The 25,864-nt window shown below is 37.6% G+C and overlaps 1 protein-coding gene across 1 annotated transcript in view; it reads left to right on the forward strand.

The window, feature by feature from the left end:
• The window catches only part of Cadps (calcium-dependent secretion activator 1), a 310,167-nt gene that overhangs the window by 10,708 nt on the left and 273,595 nt on the right, over positions 1–25,864 (forward strand). The window contains exons 2-5 of the mRNA XM_075363363.1: positions 3,501–3,773; positions 11,356–11,503; positions 18,516–18,683; positions 22,536–22,711. Of these exons, the coding sequence (XP_075219478.1) occupies positions 3,535–3,773; positions 11,356–11,503; positions 18,516–18,683; positions 22,536–22,711 (731 nt within the window). The 5' untranslated portion in view covers positions 3,501–3,534. The remainder of the gene's footprint in view (positions 1–3,500; positions 3,774–11,355; positions 11,504–18,515; positions 18,684–22,535; positions 22,712–25,864) is intronic.

Raw genomic sequence — 25,864 nt, forward strand, 5'->3', positions numbered from 1 at the left:
GCATAATAAAAATATCAGAATTTTTTTGATTAAATAAAAATTTTTACTTAATATCATGAATGATTATTCTATTTTATAATTTCAGCATACAGTTACTATCCTGTTTGTCTTATATGTATTTCTTTTCATAACATTTGCATGACATTGTGATAAAATTAAAGTATGATCACATTTGTACATAACAAAGTAATGGTACTAAAGTAAAGGTTACTTTTATTGTAATTGTAGTTTTTTGTTTTGAACAGACTTTTTTTGTAAATTAACTTCATGAAGAGTTAATTATTTTTTTGAGAAAAAAAAATTTTTCTTCAAGTTTATATGTTAGTTTTACCAGCTGAAGGGGAAACTTGTTGTTATAAACCTTTATGATTTTATAACAGCACTTTACAAAGAATACCATTTCATCATGGTGAAATAAGCTAAAAATATGTGAATTGAAACAAATTACTTTTAGGCAGATGTTTTCTTGGGCTAGAACTGAGGGTTAATAAGAAATGAATGGTTTACTAAAGGTATTTAGTTAACAATGAACACAATTATACAGTGAAATGTATTGGGCGAATTGAACATTTGTTTAGTGGTATTTTAAACTATTTGGATTACCAATACCATGCCAGCTTATTGTTGGCTCTTTTGTTTTATACTTTTAAGCTACTGATTGGATATATAACAATTAAAAAAAAAAAAAAAACTGAAATGTTCTTATTACATTAAAGTAATTTAACTAGCGTGTGTGCATGACCACCTACCCACCCACACCCCCCGAACACACACACACACACATGTGCGAACACAAAGTCTAATTAATACAAATTCTATATTTCACTAACAAAATAGTAACAAGAAAGTAAAATATTGTTGTAATTAATGTCTTTTTGAATATAATTATTATGAATAATTTTTTTTTTAATGATAGTAAACATTATTGGAAATAAAAATATGCAACCTGTAAATGAACTTATTTTGGTGATGTTGCAGTGCTTTGTCATTGTTAGACATGTTTGTTTTATACACTGTAATTTTATTTATATATAATTGGTATGAAAGCTTTCTCAGAGTGTATCAACATGATTCACTTAGGTGATACAAAACAAAGTCAATAGATCCCAGTCGCTACTTGCTGTGATTGAAACCAAATTATTTCTGGTGCTGCGTATTAAAAACATTCTCAAACAATATAGTCTTATTTCCAAATCCTTTTTTTTTAGGTTGAATTTTTGTAAATCTGGGACTTGTTATATTTATAGTGGCTCACTACCACGTTTAATCTTTTAGGAGGGCACACAGGTGTTATGAATGCCAAAAGTATGGTTGGAGATGATTTCATCTCCAACCATACTTTTATTACTGGAGGGTGTATTTGTAAAATCTGATAGTACTGTTGTGAAATTAATGCCATTTTTGGTTACATTTAAGTTTATAAACATAGAACAAACAAAAAATAATTTTTAATTTAAGATTGGCCATTTTATATGGGTGCTATACAGGAATAATTTAATTACAGATTATAATTTTAAACAAAAAAAAAATTATTTAACATTTTTCCTATTTTATAAATTAAAAAGAAGTTCTTAGGAGACGACATCCTGAATTTTATTGTTTTTACAGTAAGAAGTAAAATCATATTTAATATCCTTCTCATGCAGACATGAAGTACTTAATGAAGCAACACTGAAAGAAATAAAACATAAAGAAACATAGATATTTGACGTATCATCTTTCATCTTCCTGAACTCATGCAACAATTGCCAATCACCTTAGTTACTATAGAACAAAGAACTGTACATATTGTTTGATTTCTGGGTAGTCTGTTAAGGTACAATTTTCTATGTTTTTGAGCTTAATGTAATCTTTGTTGTTTTGAGAACGGAGCTACCCATATCAAAACATCCACTTCTTATGTTCCGCATTTCATAAGTTTTTATTTCAGAGTTATAGTTAAGAGAACTTCAGTTTTGTGGTGTATTTATTACAAATATATCATGAAAGATAGACAAATATAATACAGTTATTTTCTGAACAAAGTATCACATATCACACCATTAGAAGATGATCATTTGAACTAGGTTGAGCATATACATTGGGATATTTAGGATTATTCTTGACCACCATTAACAAACACTTTGTAAGTACCATTAAACATGAATGAAAAGAAATGCTATCGTTTTTTTTCCATAGAGGAGGAGGAATCCCATTTACAGACAATGTGTCGGGCTTGCTAACAAGTTCCGCAAGATGTGTTTAGAGTGTGTATGTTTGCCTGTGCCCTACTGACTAAACCTCCACCTCGCCACCACCCTCTCAAGTGGGGGTTGGCTTTACGCTAAGGGTTGACTTTTCCTCTAGTCACATGGTGGGTGGGGGGGGGGGCTGGACCTAATCCTTGAGGTATGTACACAGCCCCGTGCAACCGCTCAGACACTCCCAGCACCAACTCAGAACGGTGGCGATCGCCGAATGACAACTCCGAGGAGCCCCCGCCAGCTAGCCCCCACCACCCTTCATCGGCAGTCTGAGCCAGCCCAGTGGCCGTTACTTCTCATGTGGTCGCCAATCACTTAGCCTGCCTAATCCTCTCTTCATCTGCTTTGATTCGGATCATTTTTGTTGCATTACTAGAAATTCTATCCCACTTCTCTTTGTTGTCCAACAGCATTCTGACGATGTTGTCTACTTGCACTCTGCATCGGTCCAGTGACTGAGCCCTCAGATCCCTCCATTTGGTGCATGAGAATATGACATGCTCAGCCATGTCAATTTCATCACAGCCACTACAGTTCCTCGTGGTACTCCTTCCTATCCTGTGAAAGCAGTTGGCAAAACAACCATGCCCAGAAAGAAATTGGGTTAATTCATAGTCTGTGTCACCATGATTGTGTTCTGTCCAGCACCTGACATCTTGAATGAGTCAGAACATCCATCAACCCATCTCAGCTGCACATTACCTGTCACTCCAGTGCCTAACATTTCATCCATAGCCTCCTTTTTGTCCATGCCTAAGGCTACGGCAGTTCTCATCTGGGCCTGCATGTCTATCGGGGGTATATCTGTGATTACCGACACTGGCTTGGTACTGACAGTGCGGTATCTGGTGATAACGTGTAGGTTGAGCTTATATTGCGACTCAGCAACTTCCTACTGTTAAGAAATGCTGTCTGTTAAAATTTATCCTTACCATAGCCAATTATATTGTTGGCAGTGGCAGTCGGCATCATCAGATGGTTTCCTTTTGTTTGCAATTATAGTAACTGGTTTTTGTTTGGCTTGAATTTGCGCACCAGTGGAGACCAACTGAGGTGTTGAGGCTGATGTATTATAATGGTAAATGATATCTATCACTGAATGATGATGATTATCTTTGTTAAAGTTTTTGTTTAGGTTAAAATTTTTTTCTGGTTTGACCTGAATTTAAACATTTAGATCTTGGATCAGAAAGTTTTGTGTATTGAAAAAAAGTATTAGTGTGTGTTTATAATTTATTGTTGTTTTTGTGTGTTTAGATTGTGGAGGACATCGGGTTTCTAATTCCTTATCATGATTGACCCGAGCTCATCAGAAGATGAAAGTGAGGAGGAGCAGGGGCATCATCATGATGACCATTCTCACACGCATTCACATGGACACACACCATCCCATGGTCATGGACACCATACGCCACACCATGCCCAGCATCAGTCACACCATCACCATGTTGATACCCCACCTCCTCATCATGGACATGGACATGGCCATGGCAGTTTAGATGTTCCACCTCAAACCGCAACTCTTCCTAGGTTAGTGATCCAACATGTTATACAGATTTCCTGGTTTTCATTTCATACACTCTAATTAAAATATAATTTTTTTAATAAAAATACCAAGTATGGATTAGAAAAGTAATATAGTGAAAACATTGAATTCAGTTATTCTTAATTTCATGTGTCTTTTCTTAATTAATAATTCTTTTTTTTCTATTAATTCTATTATTTTCTTTTTCTTCTTCATCATGTATTATAATTAAATTTTTTACTATGTAAACATTTTTCACTGATTTTTCTGTTGTATTCATTATATTGTTCCCGTTTGGTTTGTAACACAATGACATTATCAAGAAGTAGATGAAATGCCAAATGAGTATATTTAATCAGCTTCCCTTCCTAATCAAAATAGCTCCATGGAACTGTGAAACCATCCTGCATTTCTGAAGGTATAATCTATTTTATATACAAAACTGAAATTATAGTATCTGATCTTCAAAATGTACATCTATCACTGGCCTAAATCTTCAGTTACTGAAGGAAAAACAAGTGGTGAAACAGTGCACTAGCAGTAGAATGGAAAGTGTGCAAAACATGATCTAGATAATACAAAGAACACTGTTGGTAAAAATGTCATTTAAGTCAGTTAATTCTGAATTGGAAAGATCATTTTTGCTGTCTAATAAATAAAGGTTTTCTCAATACATTGTTAAGGTAAATGCATTTTGATGGATAAATTTTATAAAATTAATCATGAACACTTAAAAATCATCAAACTCATACTGGAGTAGTAAATGAGTAAGAAAACTGAAGAGGGAAAAAGATGTGATAATCTTCTTTAATAATAAATTTTGAAATTTGCGATAAGCAAATGTTCTGCTAGAAAGGGTAGGAACTTAACAGTTATAAACCAATTTTTCCCCCTGCTACATCCTAAGTAGCAGGGGTATCTTTCTAACTTTGTAACTTCCTTTTGTGCTTGTATCAGTTTTCTTTTGTGCTTGGGAGTTGTTCATTTGTAATTTATAAAAAATATACAATATACTAATATTTTCATTGTAATAACATGAGGTTGGGTTTTATCACCTTAAAAGCCTGAATGTATGTGTTGTTATCCTACACAAAGTGTGTATAAAATGTATTTTAAAATGGTTAATTTTGAAAACAGTAGTTCGGAATAATGATCAATGCTTTTAAAAGAAAAGGTAGTAAACATGATGTTTATTATCAAGTAAATACTGAAAATATTTAGTGTAGTTTTGTACTTAATAGCAAGTGCTGCTTTTCACTGTTATGAGATCCTTACTTCTTTCATATGATAAGTCATTAGTATTGTGTAATTTTGTTATATATACTTATTTTGATGTTTGTAGTATCATTTTACTTTTATTATCATTTAATAATCAAGCAGAAGTAGAGAGTTTTTTTTTTGTTACTAAGAAATAAAAGAAATTGTTCCTTAACTAGTAAAGAACTATTTCAGTAATGGTTGAGCTAAAAGTGGAAAGACCTGTACCATAACTATATTCCCAGTTCTTTCGTAAAGAGTGACAGATGTTTGGAAAGATACAAGATATGCATAGAATCCTAATTCTTTTTATCTTATTTCTGGGTTGTTATAATTTTAGAACATTTTTTGTCACGTGTGACTGGGAAAAGTTACTTGATTTTTGCATCATCAAATGTCTTACACCTGGTGTCTTAATTATATTTTGCCTCGATTCTTGTTATGTTTTTCCAGACAGTAATGTTTTTACTTCATAAGCAAGCAATAGTCACTTGGTGTGAGGTGTAGGTTGTGGGAAGCATAAAGCAAAACTCCCCATTTGAAGGTCTGTAACAATGGAATGGAATGCAAAGTTGGCAGGAGTCTATTACTCCCTACTTTATCGCAGAACCTGGACAGAGTCCCTTGCTGCTGGATCATTCTAATCGGGCTTGTTTTTAAAAGGGTTATTTTTTAATCTCGGATCTAATTTTTCAAGTTTTGTCAATTATTATTTTAGTGAATTTAAGACGGATTTAATTGCATTCCAATCCGTTGTTAAACCAGCGTTATCGAACCCATTTCATGGGCCGACCGCGGAAGGCTAGGCTTATAAAGCCTGTCCTCCCGACGTAATTCCCCTTCAGACCGTCCACTGAAGTCCTTTCGGTGCTAACTCTTTAATAGGCTAGCAGGAATACGCCACAACGGGGCACTAGCTATAAGGAGGGAGCAATGCGTCCCCTTTTCCGGAGGAGTCGCAATTGCTGGGATATTTTGTCTTACTGTAAGTTTTTTTTTTAAATTTAGACCGCGTTTTTGTTTTACGCGCGACTTACCGTGTTTGACGTCTTCAAACTATATAACTCGCGAAAACTTTTCACTCGCGACCCCGGAAACGCGTCTGACGCACTATTCCGTTTATGGCTCATGCGATATGGAGGCCCCTAAGCCTGGTTTGTCGATTTTCGGCTACCGCACCGCACCATCACGGTGGTTCGTCCAGTACGGCGTGAGGCCGCTTCCTTACAACTGTCGGAGTTGGGTCCTCTCGGCAGATGTCCCGAAGATGACTGTGTTCGGACACAGCCGCTCTCCCGAACAGTCTGCGCGCCTGCGCCACCCCCACCTCGGACACGGATTGAAATCTCGCATCAGATCGGAGAGTGGCGTTCCTGACGAACCACGGAGCTCCAAAGATCGTCCGCAACGCTATGTTTTGGACGGCCTCGATCTTCTTTTGAAGCGAGGAGCTCAACACTACCCCCCATGCCGGGTAAGCATATGTTAGAATCGGCAGTACGTACAGCCGAAAAATGAGGAGCTTAGTTGCCAGTGGGTACGGGCTGGCACTGTTCAGCACTGGGTATAGCGAGGCTCTGGCGGCCTTAGCCCTCCGGGTCGCATAATTTACATGTTCGCCGAAGGTAAGCCGCCTGTCCAACACCACCCCCAGGTACTTAACTGTTTTCTCAAAAGGGATTTTCTCCCCTGAGATTTCCAGCTCTCTGGTCGGTTTTCGTGTCTTGCATGTGAACATCACGGCCACCGATTTTTCACCGTTGACCCTGATTCTCCACATGTCGAGCCACGGTTCCACTAAGTCCAGCTGCCTTTGGAGCCTCCGGACCGCGTAATCCACATTTGCGGATTCGTAGAAATATGCCGTGTCGTCTGCGTAAAGGGCCGTTTTGACCCCTTCCGACAGCGGCATATCGTTCACGTACAAAGTGTACAAGAACGGGGAAAGTACTGCTCCTTGGGGAACCCCAGCGGCTATTTCTCTGGTAGAGGAAATCGTTTCCCCTACGCGCACGACAAAATGTCGGTCTAGCAGATATGACCGCATCAGTCTGACATAGCGGTACGGGATCGCCGATCGCGCTAGCTTATAAAGCAGCCCGCTATGCCAAACTTTGTCAAAGGCCTTGGCCACATCCAGAAAAACGGCTGCAGTCACCCGTTTCCTGTTCAGGCCTCCGACAAGGTCGTCTATTATTTTTACCAGTTGGAGGGTGGTTGAGTGACCCTCCCTGAACCCAAATTGCTCGGGCCGCACTTCTCCCTCCATGTATCGCCTCAGTTTTTCGAGAAAAATCCTCTCGAACAACTTAGACAATACCGGTAACAGGGAGATTGGCCTATAATTCCGTGGGAAAAGTAAACTTTTCCCCGGTTTGGGTAAACATACGACTTTGGCCGTTTTCCAACAATTCGGGAAATATCCAACGTACAAAATGGACGTGAATATCACCGAAATTGCTGTAATCACGGAGGCCGGTATGTTCCGGAATGCACGGGCGCTGATCCCGTCGACACCCGGGGCCTTGTCGGGGCTTGTGGCCTTAATGGCTGCGGAAACTTCCGCTTCAGTGACTTGGTCAATCTCTAGAGGGGCGTCCTCCACCTGTGAGAAATAATCTACAAGAAAGGATTCCACCTCGGTTGTGTGCTCGTCGTTCGGGGAGGGAGGGGGGTTTGGAGTGAACTGCTCCTCCAAGGTATCGGCGAATACCTCGGCCCTCTCCGCCTCCGAGTATGCAAGAAAACCTCGCTGCCCCACAACCGGATGGCGAGGCTTCTTCCCTTCTCGCAGTCTCCTGTTCAACCTGAACACCGAGGAGATGTCGTCAGAGACCGAGGCGAGGTATTCGTTCCACGAATCCTCTCGATGGCTTGTCAGCAGTTGTTTTACCCTGTCCGTTTGATTATAAAAGGCCCGCTTATCAGCGGGGGACAGGGTGATTCGATATCTCCTCCTCAGTCGTCGTTTCTCCGTTATGGCTTCGGAGATATGAGGAGGGAGGTCGTTTCGAACAACTCGAGTTTTGGCCGATGAGCTGCCTGCCAGGGCCTCGGTCATTGACGACGTGACGCGCCCGACAGTGTCGTCGATTTCCTCCGGGGTGTTCAGGAGCTCAGGATTTACCGGCCTGTACTCCCGCTGGAGGGTCTCGTAGAACCTTTTCCAGTTGACTGACCTTCGGGGTATAGGCGGGGGATCTCGGCCACCCCCTGCCTGACCTAGTTCCAACAGGACAGGGGAATGGTCCGAGCTGAGGTCTTCTATCGTTTCAATCATGAATGGGAGGGTACCCCCCTTCATGACTGCGATATCCAGCACGTCAGGCCTAGATCTGCCTGAGCGATGCACGAACGTGGGCACCTCAGGGCCTACGACGACCAAGCGGCGGGCTCTCGCCCTTTCGTACAGCAATCTGCCATTCGGATTTGTCAGAATGCTGTTCCATGACACGTGTTTGGCATTGAGGTCGCCCATGAGTATCACGGGCCCATCCCAATTTTCCAGCACGGCATCCAGATCTGCGCCGGTTACCGCGTCGTTCGGCTTGCTATAAGCCGAAACCAGCCGATACACCGTGCCCAGATGCTCCACATGCACACACGTTTGCTCCATCACGTTTGTATGAAGAACAACGCGCGTATGCATGTGGCGTCTGTGGACTAAAACCGCAGTTCCACCAGAGGTGCGAGATCCGGGTCGAACTGGCCTATCCGTCCTATATGTAAAATAGTTCCGAAGGGTCAGTTGCTTGTTTGGGTTCAAGCACGTCTCAGACAACAGTATCACGTCTATCAGTAGATCCTCGGCCAGACGGCATAGTTCCTCCGTCCGGCCTACTACTGAGTTGGCGTTCCACTGCAAGAGTCTGAGGGTGGGCCTAACCATACCTTGACAGTACAGCCATGAGGCACTCTATTAAGGACTGAATACAGTCCTTGAGAGATTTTGCCTGGAGCAGGCGTGGCAAAACCATCATGATATCTGGCAGGATATCCTTCACTGTCATCTGCGACAGGAAGTCCATGCCAGTGGTCTCCAACGGGGTAGCCGGTTTCGGATTGCCGCTGGGGGTGCCTTTTGGCGCGGCCGCCCTTTTGGTGGGGCGCGGGGCCACAGGAGCCGCGGTGTTTTTAACAGCCTGCTTGGCCTTCCCAGCCGGAGCAGGCTTTGCCTTTCCCGTCGAGGAAGGCTTGGCCTTCTTCGCCGGAGCCGGCTTTGCCTTTCCCGTCGAGGAAGGCTTGGCCTTCTTCGCCGGGGCCGGCTTTGTCGCCGCCTTTTTTTTTACCACCTTCTTGGTGGTTGCCGCCGGTTTTGGCTTGGCGGGTGTTGGGGAGGTTACCTCCCCTTTTTTCACGACCGCTTTGGCCACGGGTGCCGGCACCTCCGGTTTGGGGACTGTTTTTCCCCCACCGGCAACACGGGCCCAGCTGCGGCCGTCCAAAGTCGCGGGCTTTTTAAGTCCCTTGACTTTGTTTGTCTGCTCCTTATAATAGGGGCAGCCCCTGTAATTGGCCGGATGTGGCCCCTTACAGTTGACGCATGAGGCTGGTTCCTCACGCGGCTTGACGCAGGCAGAAGTGTCGTGGTTTCCACCACACTTTACGCATTGCTGGGCCCTCTGGCAGTAATTGGACGAGTGTCCAAATTTCTGGCATCTGTGGCACTGGGGTGGCCCCCCTCGTGACACAAATGCAGTCACTGCGACCTTGCAGTAAAAAATACTGCCAAGGTCATAAATGGCCCGGGCCAAAGGGGTCCTCTTAAGGGCCACTAGGCAGGTCGGGGTTTCCCGACCGTCCCTTGTGAGGAGCTTCTTAACCGAAACCACCTCATAGCCAAGGGAGGTCAGTTCCTCCCTTACTTCCTCCGGGGCAGCCCCATAGGGGATCCCCCGTATAACCACCTTCAGCTCCCTGTCCTTCGGGAGCTGAAAGGAGTGAAAGGCGATTCCCTTCGAGTGCAGAAAACTCTGCACCGCCCGGTAATCCGCCTCGCTGCCCAGCTGCAGCCTTATCGAGAGCCCGGTGCTTTTAGCCACCAGGCGCCCCCCAATCCTCGACTTTATGTCCCTCGCCAATGCTGGCCACTCTTTCGGGCAGTCCAGCATTATCGGTGGGATTTTCTCCCGCCTGACGGTAGCAGGCTGTGATGGGGCCCCATCATCAGCCTGCGAGTTGGCGGCTGCTGCAGCCTTGCTACAGCCCGCTACGGGCTCCGCCTCCATAGGAGGCGCGGAGTCCCGGCGTTTCTGGCGCTTCCTAGCGCCAGACCCGCTTTCCTCTCCACCGTCGGACAGTTCCGTGGTGGGAGAACGGGGTGGAGGAGGCCTTATTTTTCCTTCCATTGAGGAAAATAAGGAAGAAAAATTTAAAAATTAAAATTAAACTTAATTTACACTTCTTAATCTACACTTGCTGTAAAATAAAATCACTGACAAGAAAATCAATTAAAAAATAAAATTATTTTAAAAGTAGCACAATAGTCCTATAATAATAGGCTATTTACTTAACGTATTCACAATGACTACAAGAGTTCACTTTACATTATTAGAAATATTGAATAGTATAAAAGTAAAATTAAGAAAAGGATTATCCTTTTCTTAATGTGACTGGCCTGTAGTCCAGGTAGCTGGCCGCCCGGCTGATGTCCTAGCAGACCCTTCTCACATTGTCTGGCGACGCAGGTAGAAGAACTGTTGAACACCTGGCTGGACTGGTTACAACTGACAATTCACAGAGCACAATAAAACACAACCTTTCACTACAAGAGCCAAGGATGGAATCTCGTCTGTAACAACTTGTGTGGGGAATGGCAATAATAAACTATAGGCAATAATCTTTTATTCTTTGCTGTTATATAAAGTAGTTTTATATTGCCAGACACATATTGAAAGACAATAAATTACACTATAAATAGAAATAGGTTTGTGATGAATTTCAGTTGCAGTTCCATCTTTCACATAAAGGAATCAAATTATTGAAGTATCTCACACTAGCAAGATTTGGAATTGATATGACCATTTTAAGCACATACTGCAAGCACAGCATTGCTGCAACTGAGGCCTGATAAACTATAAATTACTTGAACAATATAGACATGTCGTTGTTACCAACTATGAAAAAATAATTTCACTTTGTTTTTGTTAGCCTTTATTTTATTTTCTGAATGTTACTGATAATATAATCATAAAGTAAGAATAATCGTAAATGTAAATGCATATGAACATTTGTTTTAGGCAATGGATACTTTGTAAATTAATAGAGGGTTTTATTTTATATTGTTTTTCTTAATTTACTCTTAATTAATTACAAAATTTATTTTTCTAGTCGGTCTCTGTCTCCAGTTAGCTCTGGAGCGAGTGAGGCCACCACTCTTAGTGCGGGCACTGGAGTGACTTCGAAAACAAATTCACTGCCAAGACCCACAAGTCCTAGTCCTTCAGTTGTGAGTGAAAAAGCTGAGAGTGACCTTCAGGTAATGTAATAATTGTGGTAAATAATTATTAAAAATACTAAACATTTTTAATAATTGGTTAAAAGTAATTATTTTTAATGAAATAGTATTTCAAGTTATTCCTATTTGTATTTAATTTTAATTTTTTTTTACACAGATATATATGTATCATGTGCAATCAAAAAGTATCTCACCTTGATTCATAAAAACAAAATACTTAACTTGTTTAATTTGGTGACTTGTCTCCTTCAAAATAGGCCCCTACTGATATAACACACTTATCCCAGTGATGTTTCCACTGTTGGAAGCATTTTTCAAAATCATTCTTAGTGATTACCATATGTCCTCTTGTCGCATTTCTTTTGATCGCTTCTCTGTCTCCAAATCTCTTTCTTTTAAGCATAATTTTAAGAAAAGAGCCAAAAATTGCTAGGAGCCATGGCTGGCGAATAAGGAGCCTGCTGAAGTTATTTGATCTCATGATTTGCAAAGATTCTCTGTATAAGTTGTGATGGATGGTTTGGAACATTGTTGTGTTGAATTTTCCAATTGCCATTTTTCCCAAAGCTGTGTGGTCTTGTATCAAACAGCATCTCTTAGCCGACAAATTATGTAATACTATTTATAGATACAGTTATGTAGTAATATTTATTGACAGTTTGCCCTTGAGAAGCTTACTCATGATAAACCATCCGTTGATAATCAACGAAGACTGTCAGCACTGATAGTCTCCCTTTCATGCTGTAAGTGGGCAGTAAAAAATAAATGGTTAACAGTTAAAATATTTTGGATACTTTTTGATCACACATTGTACGACACAATGTATGTAGAGGTAACTTCAAACATATAGATTATAATGTAGGTAACACAAAAAATAAAATTATTTAATTTATTGAATATTAACCATTTAAACCAGTAAGACATTAAAAGACCACTAAGACAGCTATAATAAACCACTAAGACAATCACCTAGATACTGCTTTTGTTGTTTCATTCTCACTACATTTTTCATTAGCTTTTAAAAATACAAATGTTAACTCCAATGGGGAGTCTTACTTTTTAAGACTTTTTTTATTGATTGTCGGTGTTGTGGAGAAATACAATTTATGTACCCCCACAAATGGGGAGTGTCGGACTCACACGGATTCGGCTAGATGTTATTATTTAGAGCCTATGTGTGCTCACACCCTACCAACTAAAACTTCTAATTCACTGTTTCTCCCCACCTGAGGTCGTACCAGCAATTAAACATAGCATGACCTTGGGTATGCCTTTGAGCTCAGGGGGTCAAGAGTCCCTGTGCTTTATCATCATCACCCATCTGCACAAGCGCAGACGAGTGATGGCTCCGCAGAGAGCTGTCCATTATCCCTTCGTTCTCCGGTCTAGTTCTTCATCTGGTCTCAGGACTTTTTCTGTTGTGTCAGTTTATGACCTGGTCTCAGTGTTTCCCCTTGCATGCTCCTAACCCCCAGGAGGGGAAACCAGGAACCCCACCTTACGACTATGTCATTCCCAGAACCCCACCTGACGGCTGGGACTCGGTCTTATTCCACTAGCTCCTTAAGTTCCTCGATGCATCCCTTTCCTTCCACTGCAGCACCTTTTACACAAAACCGGACAACACTACAAATTTATTCATTCTAGTTAGCATCACAGTGATCACGTTGTCAGTGTCTATCCTTTCAGTTGTAGTGGTACATTCTTCTCTTTCTTTTTCCCGTCAGATACATGAGAAAAATATGTGTTCCGCCATATCTCTATCACCACAGTACTGACATTCTGGGATCTCCGTCCTGTGCCTCACAAAGAGGTACGCCCTGAAGGGACCGTGGCCAGTCAGGAATTGAGTGAGCCAAAAATTCAGCTCACCAAACCCCCTCCCGAACCATGGCCCTATCTCTTTAATTAACCTCCAAGTCCATTCATCTTTCCTTGTTTTCATCCATCTGTTCTGCCACTTTGTTATTAGCTCTCTACGGGCATCCCCCTTGCTCTTCCCTTTGGCTATCTTAACTCTTTCTCTTGCAATTTGCTGTAGCAGAGGCACACCTGTAACCATAAATAAGGCCTCCATGGACACCGATGAATAAGCACATGCTAATCTCAGTGCCACTTTTCTCTGCACCTCTTCCAGATGTTGTCTATTTCAGTCTCTTCTCAATGTTCCACACCACAACGTGACTCCATAATGTATAAATGTGTGTATAATCTACGAATAGAGGCCCGCGGTCTAATCGTCATTCTTATCAGTCTGTTTAAATTCTTAACCACTTCCTCAGCTTTGGTACTTGTTTCTTGCACGTGGAATGTGAAAGATCGTCCATGGTCAAGCCACATCCCGAGGTATTTTACATTTTTGACTGACTGAACTAATCCTTCTGCTGTTCTGATCTGGATTGGGTCTATTTTCCTTCTTCCAGTCATTAGAATCATCATAGTTTTCCGGTACGAAAGTTATAGACCTCTAGCCCTCATCCAGTCATCGACCATCGTTAACACCTCGTTTGCTGCTGCAGCCATCTCCTTCAGCTTTCACTGTAACTACAAGTGCAAGGTCATCCGCGAAAGCTATAGGATGAACACCCTTCAGATACTCGAGACGTAAAATTCCATAGAACTGGACCCAATACTGAACCTTGGGGAACTCCACTCAAGACTCTAAATCTAATTTCACTATTACCAGTGTGTGCAGTATATGAGGACCCTCTCATGTAGATATCTTTGAATCAGCCTTCTTAAATAATCTGGTACATTAACTTCTCTCAACACTGTAAATATAGCCTCCCAACTGATAGAGTTAAAGGCATTTTGTACATCAACTAGTACCACCACAGGAATGCGACATGCTCACCAAGTGCCTGCAGCCACGGTGTCCACCAGTCTCATTACCTCCTTCACCACATCAGTAGTTGAACTCCCCGACTGGAATCCGTTCTGCCATTGGAACAACCCTCCTCTTTCTTCGATATGTGTTTTCAGCCTCAATCATTCTCTCTAATAGTTTGCATAAATTATTCTTTATGCAAATTGATCTGTAACCTACTGAACCTTTGGGGCGTTTGGTTTCTTAATCAGGACTAAGTGTGAAGCTTTTCAAGAGGTTGGAATGTAGTCCCCTCTCAACATCTCATTCATGAACGCAAGTATGGTTGGTTGCTGGGGCCTCTTCAACCAGTATCTGGATAACCTCAACCTGAATGCTGTCTGGACCTGAGCTCTTATGCAGCTTCATTTTCTTTCCTGCAGTATTCAGTTCGTCCATGGCAAAGAGAGGTATGTCTTCCACTACTAACTTCTCTAAGTGGTTCTGGCTGTTCTGGGAAAAGCACCTCTACACATTCTCCTACTTTCTCCTCAGCTATCACCAGTAGTCTACGGTTAAGTCTCCCTGTTACTAATTGATATCCCCTTCCCCATGGGTCTCTATCAATATCTTGGCATAATTCAGTCCAGCACTTTGACTTAGTTTTTTTAATTGCTGCCATGTATGTGGATCTTGCCTCAACATACTCTTTTCTAGCATTCTCCCTTCTAATCTGACAATCACATCTGTTTGTTCTTTGAAAGGCTCTCTTGGCAGCCCAGAAATTTTTGTAGCACCTCTAAGTCTGGTCCTCACCAATATGTGTGCCTTCATTCAGGTGCTTGTGCTGTGACTGTAGCCTTCTCACATTCTTCCAACAATGATTTCTGTCAATTCCTCTGTGTCAGTGATGTTGACAAGTCATCCACCAATAACTTCCGTGAACTGGATACATCCCCTTCTTGAGGTGATGACCCTTCCAGGTTTGACCAAGTTTGGTTCCATTGTCATCTCAAAAGATATCATAAAGTGGTCTGATAGGCTTTCATCTTCTAACACGCTCCAATTGCAGACTGTCTTCTTGCTGAAACTTGCAAGGCTATCATTCAGTCAATATTGAAACTTTTTACCAATGGCAATAAGGTCGATACACAAAAAACTTGAATAAATAATTTGTTCATCGTCCAAAATCTTCAAAATTTTAAAAGCACATCCACTAACATTTACCTGAAACTTTCCAAATCACAAAAAACTAAGAAAAAACTGTCCAAAATAGTAAAAAACTACGAAGCAATCGACAGAACGTCTTCTCTACTCAGCAACTCTTACTCAGCTCCTCTTTAAGACTGTGGGGTTGACATTCCCACCGCCCTAGCCTCTGCAGTCTTTCTTCCCACTACACCCAGAGCTGCAGAACACTTTACACTATGCACATACACTACATCAAGAACACTACACAAATTACATTGTACCCTTACACAATTACACAACAACATTCTACACTGTCTTTTCTTACATTTACACTTGGTATTGTTGCAACATCTCACGAAATGCAACTCTAACCCAAGGTGGGAACTCTCGTGCTGATGCATGAATGGCTCTACGTAGTGAGTCTTGAACAATGTCCTCTGGGCACCAGGATGAACCCAGTTGTATTTAGCTCTAGCTCCAGTACACGTGCACTTTGCTGGAGTGGTCCGTTATATCACTGGTATTTGTGGGAACAAAATTACAAGTCCACTAGAAATTCCTATGATGGTTGGTGGTCTATCTGAAAAAACCACCAAAGTTAGTCTTGTGAAGAGGCCTCGGACAGCTTTATCTGACGTGGATAAAAGTCCTGCAGAAGATATTGCATAGCATCAGACATGAAATATAAAAATATTCGATTCGTTTTTCTCTAAAATAATCAGGAAGGTGCTCCCTCCAAAAGATCTCATCTTTCTTGATAAACAAAGTTATAACAGGTGGAAGTGGTTCGCTGAAGAACATCAGAAAATTACATGACTGATCGATTCTGATTGAAACATTTAATGATGAACAGAGTCGATCTGTCTTATGTCTTCATAATATGGGTAGTATAAATATAAGTGTGGTATGCCACAAAACCCTAAATACGAGTTGGGGAGTAATTTTTTGCCGAGACCTTATGGATGTAGATGTCACTGAAATAGCTGATGAGCTTCGTGCCCAAGATGTTATAGAAATGAAGCGTATAATGAAAAGGCAGAATGGAATGGAAGAACCAACACCTTCTCTTATACCTTCTAGTCCCACTGGAAAAAATAAAAATTAGTTATTTTTCAGTTCGAGTATGACCTTTCATTCCCAACCCTTGATGATATTTTAAATGCCAAGAGTATGGTCACACTACAACATCTTACTCAAAAACAGAGATCTGTGCTAGATGTCCTAAGGAAGGCTACAATGGTACTAACTGCCAAGAAGATGAAAAATGTGCTAATTACAGCCCGCTCCCGAGATTGCCCAGCTTTTACGGAAGAAAAGGCAATTCTCAGAATCTCTACTGCTATGTTTTATGGTGGTATGTAGAGATCATAAAAAGACAATTAACTCAAGGAAGCTGGTTAAACCAGATGTATCTTTTGCCACTGCTATGTCAAAGCAAGCTCCCACAAATTTAGGTAATCAGCCGTGCGGATTCTGCAATGAGCTAAAAAAACTTGTTCAGATGTTATCTGATCAAGTTGCATCACTTATAGCCGCTATTTCAGACCTGTCAAAGATAAACAAAAAGTCTTTCATTGCAGTTAGTGAATTCAACAGTGGGATCCCTATGAAAGTTCCTGTCCCCAAAGTTTTACCTGTACGGGCAGAAGTAATCACAGCTAGCGGTAAGCCATCTAATAAGCTCCCTGTGACGGGAACCCATGTAATCACCCCTTCTGGGATGTAATCTGCGGCATCCCTTTCTACTAAATCTCCTCCTCTATCACCTCGTATATTGGAGGATATGGTTGAAGAACCACCCAGCCCCAGGGCATCAGAGTTCTTTAAAATCAAAAATACAAAAAAGAAAAACTGGATCACATACAACTAACTTTTATATATTTTTCTGAAATTATTTAACTCTAACTACCTTTTTACTTATGAACATTATTCAATGGAACGATAGAGATCTTCAGTCCCACATTGAGGATATTAGAGTGTTGGTACATGAAACACTTATCATGTACTTCCAAGAAACACATCTTCTACAACAGGATGCAGTAACACTCAGAGGATATTTCAGTGAGAGATACGATTGTCTATTAGATAGTAGAGGGAGTGGTGAAGTTACTATTTTCATGAGGAATGAGGTGTCTGCTACAAGGATTCCACTAGCCACCCTTATTCCTGTTGTTGCTGTAAAGGTTTCTATCTCCTTCAAATTGCATATCTGCAATTTGTATCTCTCACTGAAGTCTGAGTTCAGTGCCCTAGAAATCTCAAATCTCCTCACACAAATCCCATCACTGTCATTAATAGTAGGAGAGTTCAATGTCCACCATATTTCCTCGGGCTCATCTTTCTGCTCGTCTCAAGGAAATATGATAGAGTGAGACAAGACTTGGACCTTTGTCTACTGAATGATGTATTGCACACATTCATATCCTTATCATCTGGTACATTGTCCAACATTGACCTCTCCGTATGCTCATCGAGTTAACTTTACTTCCTCATCTTAATTGGTCTATTTGTGATGACTTTCATGGCAGTGATCACAGACCAGTTATTATTGTTTTTGGTGTTATTACTGGTAAAAACAAACTAAACCCCTCAAGCTACTGCCCTATCTCTTTGACAAGCATTTTGTGCAAAGTCATGAAGATAATTAATAACTATTCTCGTGGCTCTTTGCGTGCTAGCCGGGTTGATTTTTTATTTTTGGCATCAAAATATGTGATAGTTATTTCTTGTTTATTTACGTAGTTTGTGACCTGTTAATTTATCCAAAAATAAAATTTTTATTGAAAAGATGAAGTTTGATGCAATGGAGAACATCCTTCAGGAATTACTCAGTGTGATGAATGTGATGATGAAGGCAAATGTTTAGGATTTTCTGACCGGAACACTAACATGGTCATAGTGGTCAGCCTACTTATCTTTTAGTGAATTCTGAAGATTTCTCGATTAGTGGTTATTTGATTAGTGTAAAACAAAATTATGTTTATCTATTTATTTATTTTGTTTAACAGTGATTAATTTACTTATTTTATATTACAGGATAAACAGGAGAGAGAAGAGGAAGAAAGGAAACGAAGAATACAGCTGTATGTTTTTATCTCTAGATGTATAGCTTATCCATTCAATGCAAAGCAACCAACTGATATGACAAGGCGGCAGTCAAAAATCACCAAACAGCAGTTAGAAGTGATACAAGGGCGTTTTCAGGTAGCTGAGTTTTTTTTTTTAATATAATGAATTGCTGATGTTTACATTTAACTTTGGCAGATTTATTTTCATTTTTTTAAATAGCAAATATTACATTTCATTGGCTTCATTTTCTGATATTTTCTTTTGTTTATATGGATTGAATTACAGTTTGGTTAAATTGTACCAAATTTAATTTTTCTTGTTTGATTGATTTATGTCACACTTGTTTGTTAAAAGCATGACAAAGTGTGATAGCACTTAATTATGGTGATAAAATCATTAAAAATTATAAATACCTTACTTCAGATTGATGGAATGTCTTCTACTAAAGGATCAAATTACTTAGTAACATCTTCCTCAGTGCAGTTACTTAAAAAACTTAAAGTTTACTAAGCCCTTTTGTATTCAGTTGAATAATATTTTTCATCTGTGTTGTTTTTATCAAATTTAATGTGTCTTTAAATTTCATACCGTTCAGTTGTATTAAGGTTTTGGTTTTATGTTCTGTACATAAAATTTACATGATGTGGTTATTATATTTGTGTCCCTCATAGGAACAGTATGCATCTATACTGTAACTTCCATTATACATAGAATATAAAAATCAAGATCCCTATATACTTGAGCAATAATAAATTTATAATCACATCAATTTGACAAAAAACATATTAAATGAATAAAACCATCTTGAATATATTATTCTATAGGGTGATTTTTTAGTCCTGTTATGCAATTGTTAATGTCTGGTAATTTTTTTCTAAGAAAGGGAAACTTTGTTTTGTGACACAAAGTTGGTAGTGCTACTCAACCGGTATAGATACGGCAGTGTGAGTTGATTCTCCTTGAGCTGTGTAAACTTTTGTGCCGTTTCCGGTTGTGTTACAAACAGAATGTCTTTTACCATAGAACAACGAGTTTTCATTCTTGAACAATATTTTGCTATGAAATCGTATGCGTGTGTAAAAGAATCATTTCAAATTAAATTTGTTGGTATTCCTTCGCCAGAAAAAATGTCAATTTCTAGGCTAGAAAACCGATTACGAGAGACAGGTAGTGTTTGCGACAGAAAACGTAGTGGTCGACCAACTTGCTTGACAGATGACGTTTTAGAGAATGTGAAAACAAGATTGCTCAGTTCTCCACGGAAAAGTTTACGAAAACTTTCCATGAAAGTTGGTTTGTCATATTCGAGTGTGCTTTACATATAGTATACGTAAGGGATTTTCAAAACATTTTAAAATTGGCAATGTTAACAATAGTTCTGTTACTAACTCCACCTAAGAGGGTGCTGCTAATTATGTAGCTTTCAAAGGTCCTTTGCTTCATGAATTTGCAAGTGAGTTGTTTAAAATTTTTAATAATTAAAAAATTATTATTGTTATTAAATGAAAAAATATCAAACATCTTATTTGCACTAGTTTTTTTGCAGTTTTCTTATTTTATTTATGATTTCAAGTAGTAAATTTAAGAAATTATTTTTTTATATTATAGAAGGAGGTGGACCTGGTCTCATCATTCTTGTGTTATTTCTTTTTATGAGACTTTTAGTATATTTCTAACAAAAATTCTCATTACTTTTTGAAATACCTCGTGTATACACACACACACACATATATATATAAAATCATTAATTTCTTTTTTAAACCATTGTTTTTTACTTTCATTACTTCTCTTTGATTTTATTATCAATGAAAATTTATTTCAAAACATTCAAATAATTTTGAATTAAATTAGAGCTTTTAAACTATTCATAATCTGTACCTTTCTTTCTTTCTTTTTCCTGTTTAGCCTCCGGTAACTACCGTTTAGATAATTCTTCAGAGGATGAATGAGGATGATATGTATGAGTGTAAATGAAGTGTAGTCTTGTACATTCTCAGTTCGACCATTCCTGAGATGTGTGGTTAAACCCAACCACCAAAGAACACCGGTTTATCCACGATCTAGTATTCAAATCCGTGTAAAAATAACTGGCTTTACTAGGACTTGAACGCTGTAACTCTCAACTTCCAAATCAGCTGATTTAGGAAGACGCGTTAACCACTAGACCAACCCGGTGGGTTCATAATCTGTACCTAAAGAGACTTTATGCATCTTCTTTTAATATATTTTGAGTATATTACTCAACATTAACATTGATAAAAATATCCCTTTTTAAATTTCCTTTTTGAACATCGTTTAATAATTTGGGGAGGTGGTCTCTTTCTCCCTTAATCTAATTTACAAGAAATGATCAAACAAATCACTGTCAAAAAGTTAAAGTAGCTGTACAAATACTAAAAAAAAATAATTTAGCAAACCTGATTTCTTTTCTTGGATATCAAGAATTGAATGTGCAAGAAAAATTGGTATTAACATGATTTATACATTAATGTTACATATTATACACATATTACATTAAATTTATGTAAAAAATTCTTAGAAAAAAAAATTAATGCAATAACAAAATCATGATATTAATTGCTCATGCTTTGAGTGTTTATTTACATTTGGCATTCTCATTATTTAGTAGATATTTTTTATTCAGTGGAAATGTTATTTTATAGTGTTTTTATGAAAAAATTAATGGTTATTTTTAGAAAGTAAAATTTAGCAGATTGTAATTTAGCATACAACAATACAAGTTTTAGTCGTGATATTGATATGTAACACTTGTGTGCTACGTTTATTGGATTTTAAAACCCCTGTTTCCAAATGTATTTTGTGAATTTTTTGTTATTCTCGTTATATTTGAAGAAGATATTTGTTTCAAATTCTGATATTAAGATAGCAAATAGTTCACTTTTAAAGATATTATTACTGTTATCTTTTAAAGATATTATTTACCATTATACTGATTGTAATGTAGTATTGTATGTACAGATTGTTATGTTAATCTGTTAATGTCAGATTTAAAATTATTTTTTAATTTCTAAACATTAAAATGCTAAAAAATTAAAAATTAAAAATAATATGTGTTTTTTGATTTTCACTAGTTTTATCTGTTCCAGTTTTAAGTATTCTTTACTTAACATCTGAAGAAGGTACTGTATATCAAAACAGCTGTCATACTTAATAAAAACTAGTGAAAATAAAAAAAAAATTTCCAATATTTGATTATAGATTTTCTCCAAGTAAAGGCATCATCCATCAATTTTTAAAATTTTTGAATTATATATATGTAAATTGGTTGTAAAATTATTTGTTTCATTATAAATGTGAAAGGTATTTATTGTTTATCTGTTTTCTCTTTTTAACGTAAGAAATTTTTTTTTTTAATTTTATAAATAGGACACGGTTGGATAAATTATACGTCTTGACTTAATCAGACAAAATAAAATATTAAATTAAAAGAATTAATTTAAATTTAAAAAATATTTAAAATTTTCATTATCTACTAAAAATGGCAGTTTCTACGGACCAGGAAACCTCTCAGTGACTGGCATGCCAAATGTTAATATTGTTTCTTATAGATTCATTAGATCTACTTTTTGTCAGAGACCATGGACCACTGTCCTGAATCGCTTGATTTATATAAATTTAACTGGACAACTTAAAGTTCAATCGGTCATGAAAAGAAGATTGAAAAGAAAATTATTTAGAGACAGTTTTCAGAGGAAATACTGTATAGGTCAGTTTGATTATTAAAATGATATTAATTGTCTTTATTTAATGTAATTATTGATTTGGGTGTACATTACAAGGTAAATCTTGAAACGGTTTATCCTTGTTTTTTAGTGTTGTTTGGCAGGATTACATCCAGTATGTCATAAATTATGGACTGAAGTATAGATTATGTCATTATTATCATCATTTTATTTTATTAAAATATTTTTATATTGCAGTTTGTTTACTTGATGCACTTTAATAAAAGAAAAATTTTGATTTCAGGCATTTTTAAAAGGTGATACTCAAATAATGGCTGATGAAGCATTTCAGAATGCAGTTCAAAGCTATTTTGAGGTATTTCTTAAGTCAGAAAGAGTCATGAAAATGGTGCAGTCTGGTGCCTGCTCGCAGCATGACTTTCGAGAAGTTTTTAGAAACAACATTGAAAAGCGTGTTAGGTATATGATTTATAGATTTACTTTCACACATATTTTCATGTAAATATGTGCATAACTTGTCATTTAATGAATAATACCCACTTGGGTGTATCCTATGTGAAGTATTATTTATAGTTTAAAAGAATTAAAATACTAAACAACAGGTAGAATCAATACTAAACATTTGAATATTGCAAATAATTTTTTTTTCAATAAAAATAAGCATAAGAAATAATCCTTTGCTTAAGAAACTAAGCTGCATCATTTGTACAATGTATTTTAACCTCTGGAAACAGAGAAAGTGATTCATCGGTTTTATTCAAATTATTGTATGATTCATTTATTGTATATTATGAATACTGTACAATATTTGAAAACTAGTTCAGTTTGATCTATCACATTCACTTACACTTCATTACTCTATATTAAGATAAAATGTTTTTCTAATACACATTAGATGTTCATCTCGTAATGTAATATTTCTGTAGGATAAAGGTGATGTTTATTCAGCACTGTTTTCAATATTCTTTCACCACATATAGTTCCCATTCTATTATAGTATATGGAATACATTATAAAAATTATCATAATTTCTTTAATATTAATTTGTAATTTATTTTTCTTATGATTTTTATAATTACGTATTGAACTTGTTTGGAATCATTTATTCTATCATAAGATTCTCCTTAATATTCTCTAAGTACCCCTTTTTTTTCTTGAATAATGATTACAATTTATACTATAAATATATGTGCTAGTAGTTTTATAACTGACCTCTAAAAATCTTTTGTTCTACACATGCTAATTGGTATATATTTTGTTATTATTAATTTTAAAATACTCTGAATTATTTTTTTATTTTAGAAAAATTTCTTGAAACTCATTACACAAACCATTCTTTTACCATTCTAAAAAATGTTCAAACAATTTCTTAACTTAAGATAAGTTTTCATGTGTATTTTATTTTTACATAATTACTAATATAAATAAAAAAAACACAGGTTTCAGTATAATCTGGTGTGAAGTCAAACAAGTTCAGTATTACTATCCATTCCATAGATAGTGGACAAACTAATTCTATTTGTAGGGACAAAAGGATTACAGAAACAATATCAATTATGTGATGTGGATTTAGATTTTAACATTAGAAAGTGCCAGCTTTACCTGATGGCCATGTTCTTATTAATTCCTTCATTCAGTAACTGAATTTAGTAAACAGCCTATCTTTATATTTTGTTGATGCTTGCATATAGTTGACCAAAATTTGCCAGTTTATAAATATATTCCAGAATCCATATTTTTTAAAAACTCTTTTTTGATACATTACCCCATAAAATAATAAATGCTCTATAAAATTAAAAAAAAAAGCTTTTCTAAGTTTTCTAACTCTCAGGTAAGAAAAAAATATTCAGTTGGACATATTTACTTTGTTGTGTATTCTGTATCTTCTTATTTGGCAACCCTCTTATCTATACCAATTTTACAGCAGCCTCACAAGCAGTAGTGCAGTAATGTACCTCACTGTTTGTGGTTCTTCCAGTTGTGGATGCACATAGTCATTGATTTTTCTTTATTGAATAAATAGTGAAATTTTTCCCTAGTAAATTTTTTTACCACTGAAATTGATTTTTTATCTACCCTGAAACATAGCATTTGTTATTAACATAGTTTTCTTATTCTACATGTATGTTTATCAAGAGTATGTAGTTGGGAATGTTGTAACATCTGTTTTTAATTATTTTATTATTTAAAAAAAATTTTCTAAGTAGCAGAGATCTCTGTGAAAGTGCTCAATCTAGAGACAAAAAAGTAATAACTGTAAACATTTTAATAAATTAAATTTGTATTATGTATGAAATAGCTGTAACTATTTAAAGTATTCAATATTTTTTTATTTTGGATAGGGGCACCAATGTAGTAGACTTTGTTATATCTAAGTATTTTATTTTTGAAAGGTGCTTACTGCTCTTTTCTGTAAAAAAAATTAAATAAATGGAAAGAGATAAATGCTGCAAGTTTGTTTGCAACATCATGTGAGAACCGATTGCTTTTGAGAGCTGACCGATTACTTTCAAATTTTCAGAATTTATTCCTGTTATCCAAGGAAGGTTTTAAGTCATAGATGTAGCCCCTGTGGGAGTTAAGATATAAAATATATTCATTAAAGAAAAAAAATGAATCCTTTTACCTCATTATTTTATTTCTGTCAATATTGCAACAGAAATATCATAAAGTAAAAGGATCAATATTTTTTCTTTAATGAATATCTGTAAAGTATTTAATATTCTTACTACCAAGAGAGTAATGAATGCGTCGGGAGTTCAGGGAGTGAAGCCTCATGGCTAGATGATTGGGCAAGTGAAGCAAGCCCTGACCAGTTAGTTTTATATATATATATATATTAACGTAGCAAAAACAGTTCTTTTATTATTGTGCGAGGGTAAGTCAATTATTATCAGCAATGAAGTTATAAATTTTATTGCAATACAAATAGGAAACTTACATGTACATCATTTTTCAACATAGTCCCCTTGTATTTCAACGCACTTGGTCCATCATTGCACAAGCTTCCTGATGCCCTCATAAAAGAAGGTTTTTGGTTGAGCTGCGAGCCAGGAATGCACCGCTTCTTTCGCTGTTTTGTCTGAGGTAAATCGATGGCCCCTTAATGCCTCTTTGAGTAGACCAAACAAGTGGTAGTCAGAAGGGGCAAGATCAGGACTATACGGAGGATGAGCCAGTACTTCAAAGTCGAGTTTCTGGAGCATTTCAGCAGTGTGGGCAGCAGTGTGGGGATGGGCATTGTTGTGCAATAACACAACTCCTTTTGACAGCAGTCCTCGATGTTTGCTTTGAATTGCAGGCTTCAGCTTGGCAGTAAGTATCTCACTGTAATGTGCACTGTTTATTGTTTTGCCCCTTTCCTTATAATGTTCCAGCACTGGGCCTTGCGAGTCCCAAAAAACCGAAAGCATCATTTTCCCAGCAGATGGTTGGGTCTTGAACTTTTTTTGCAGGGCGAATTTGGATGTTTCCATTCCATACTCTGCCGTTTACTCTCTGGCTCGTAATGATGGATCCATGTTTCGTCACCAGTGATGATTCTGTCTAAGAAGATGTCCCGTCCCGTTCATTACCATAGCGATCCAAATGTTTTTGGCAGATGTCCAAGTG

The sequence above is a fragment of the Lycorma delicatula genome, chromosome 4, assembly GCF_047948215.1.
Source record: "Lycorma delicatula isolate Av1 chromosome 4, ASM4794821v1, whole genome shotgun sequence".
Classification (NCBI taxonomy): domain Eukaryota; kingdom Metazoa; phylum Arthropoda; class Insecta; order Hemiptera; family Fulgoridae; genus Lycorma; species Lycorma delicatula.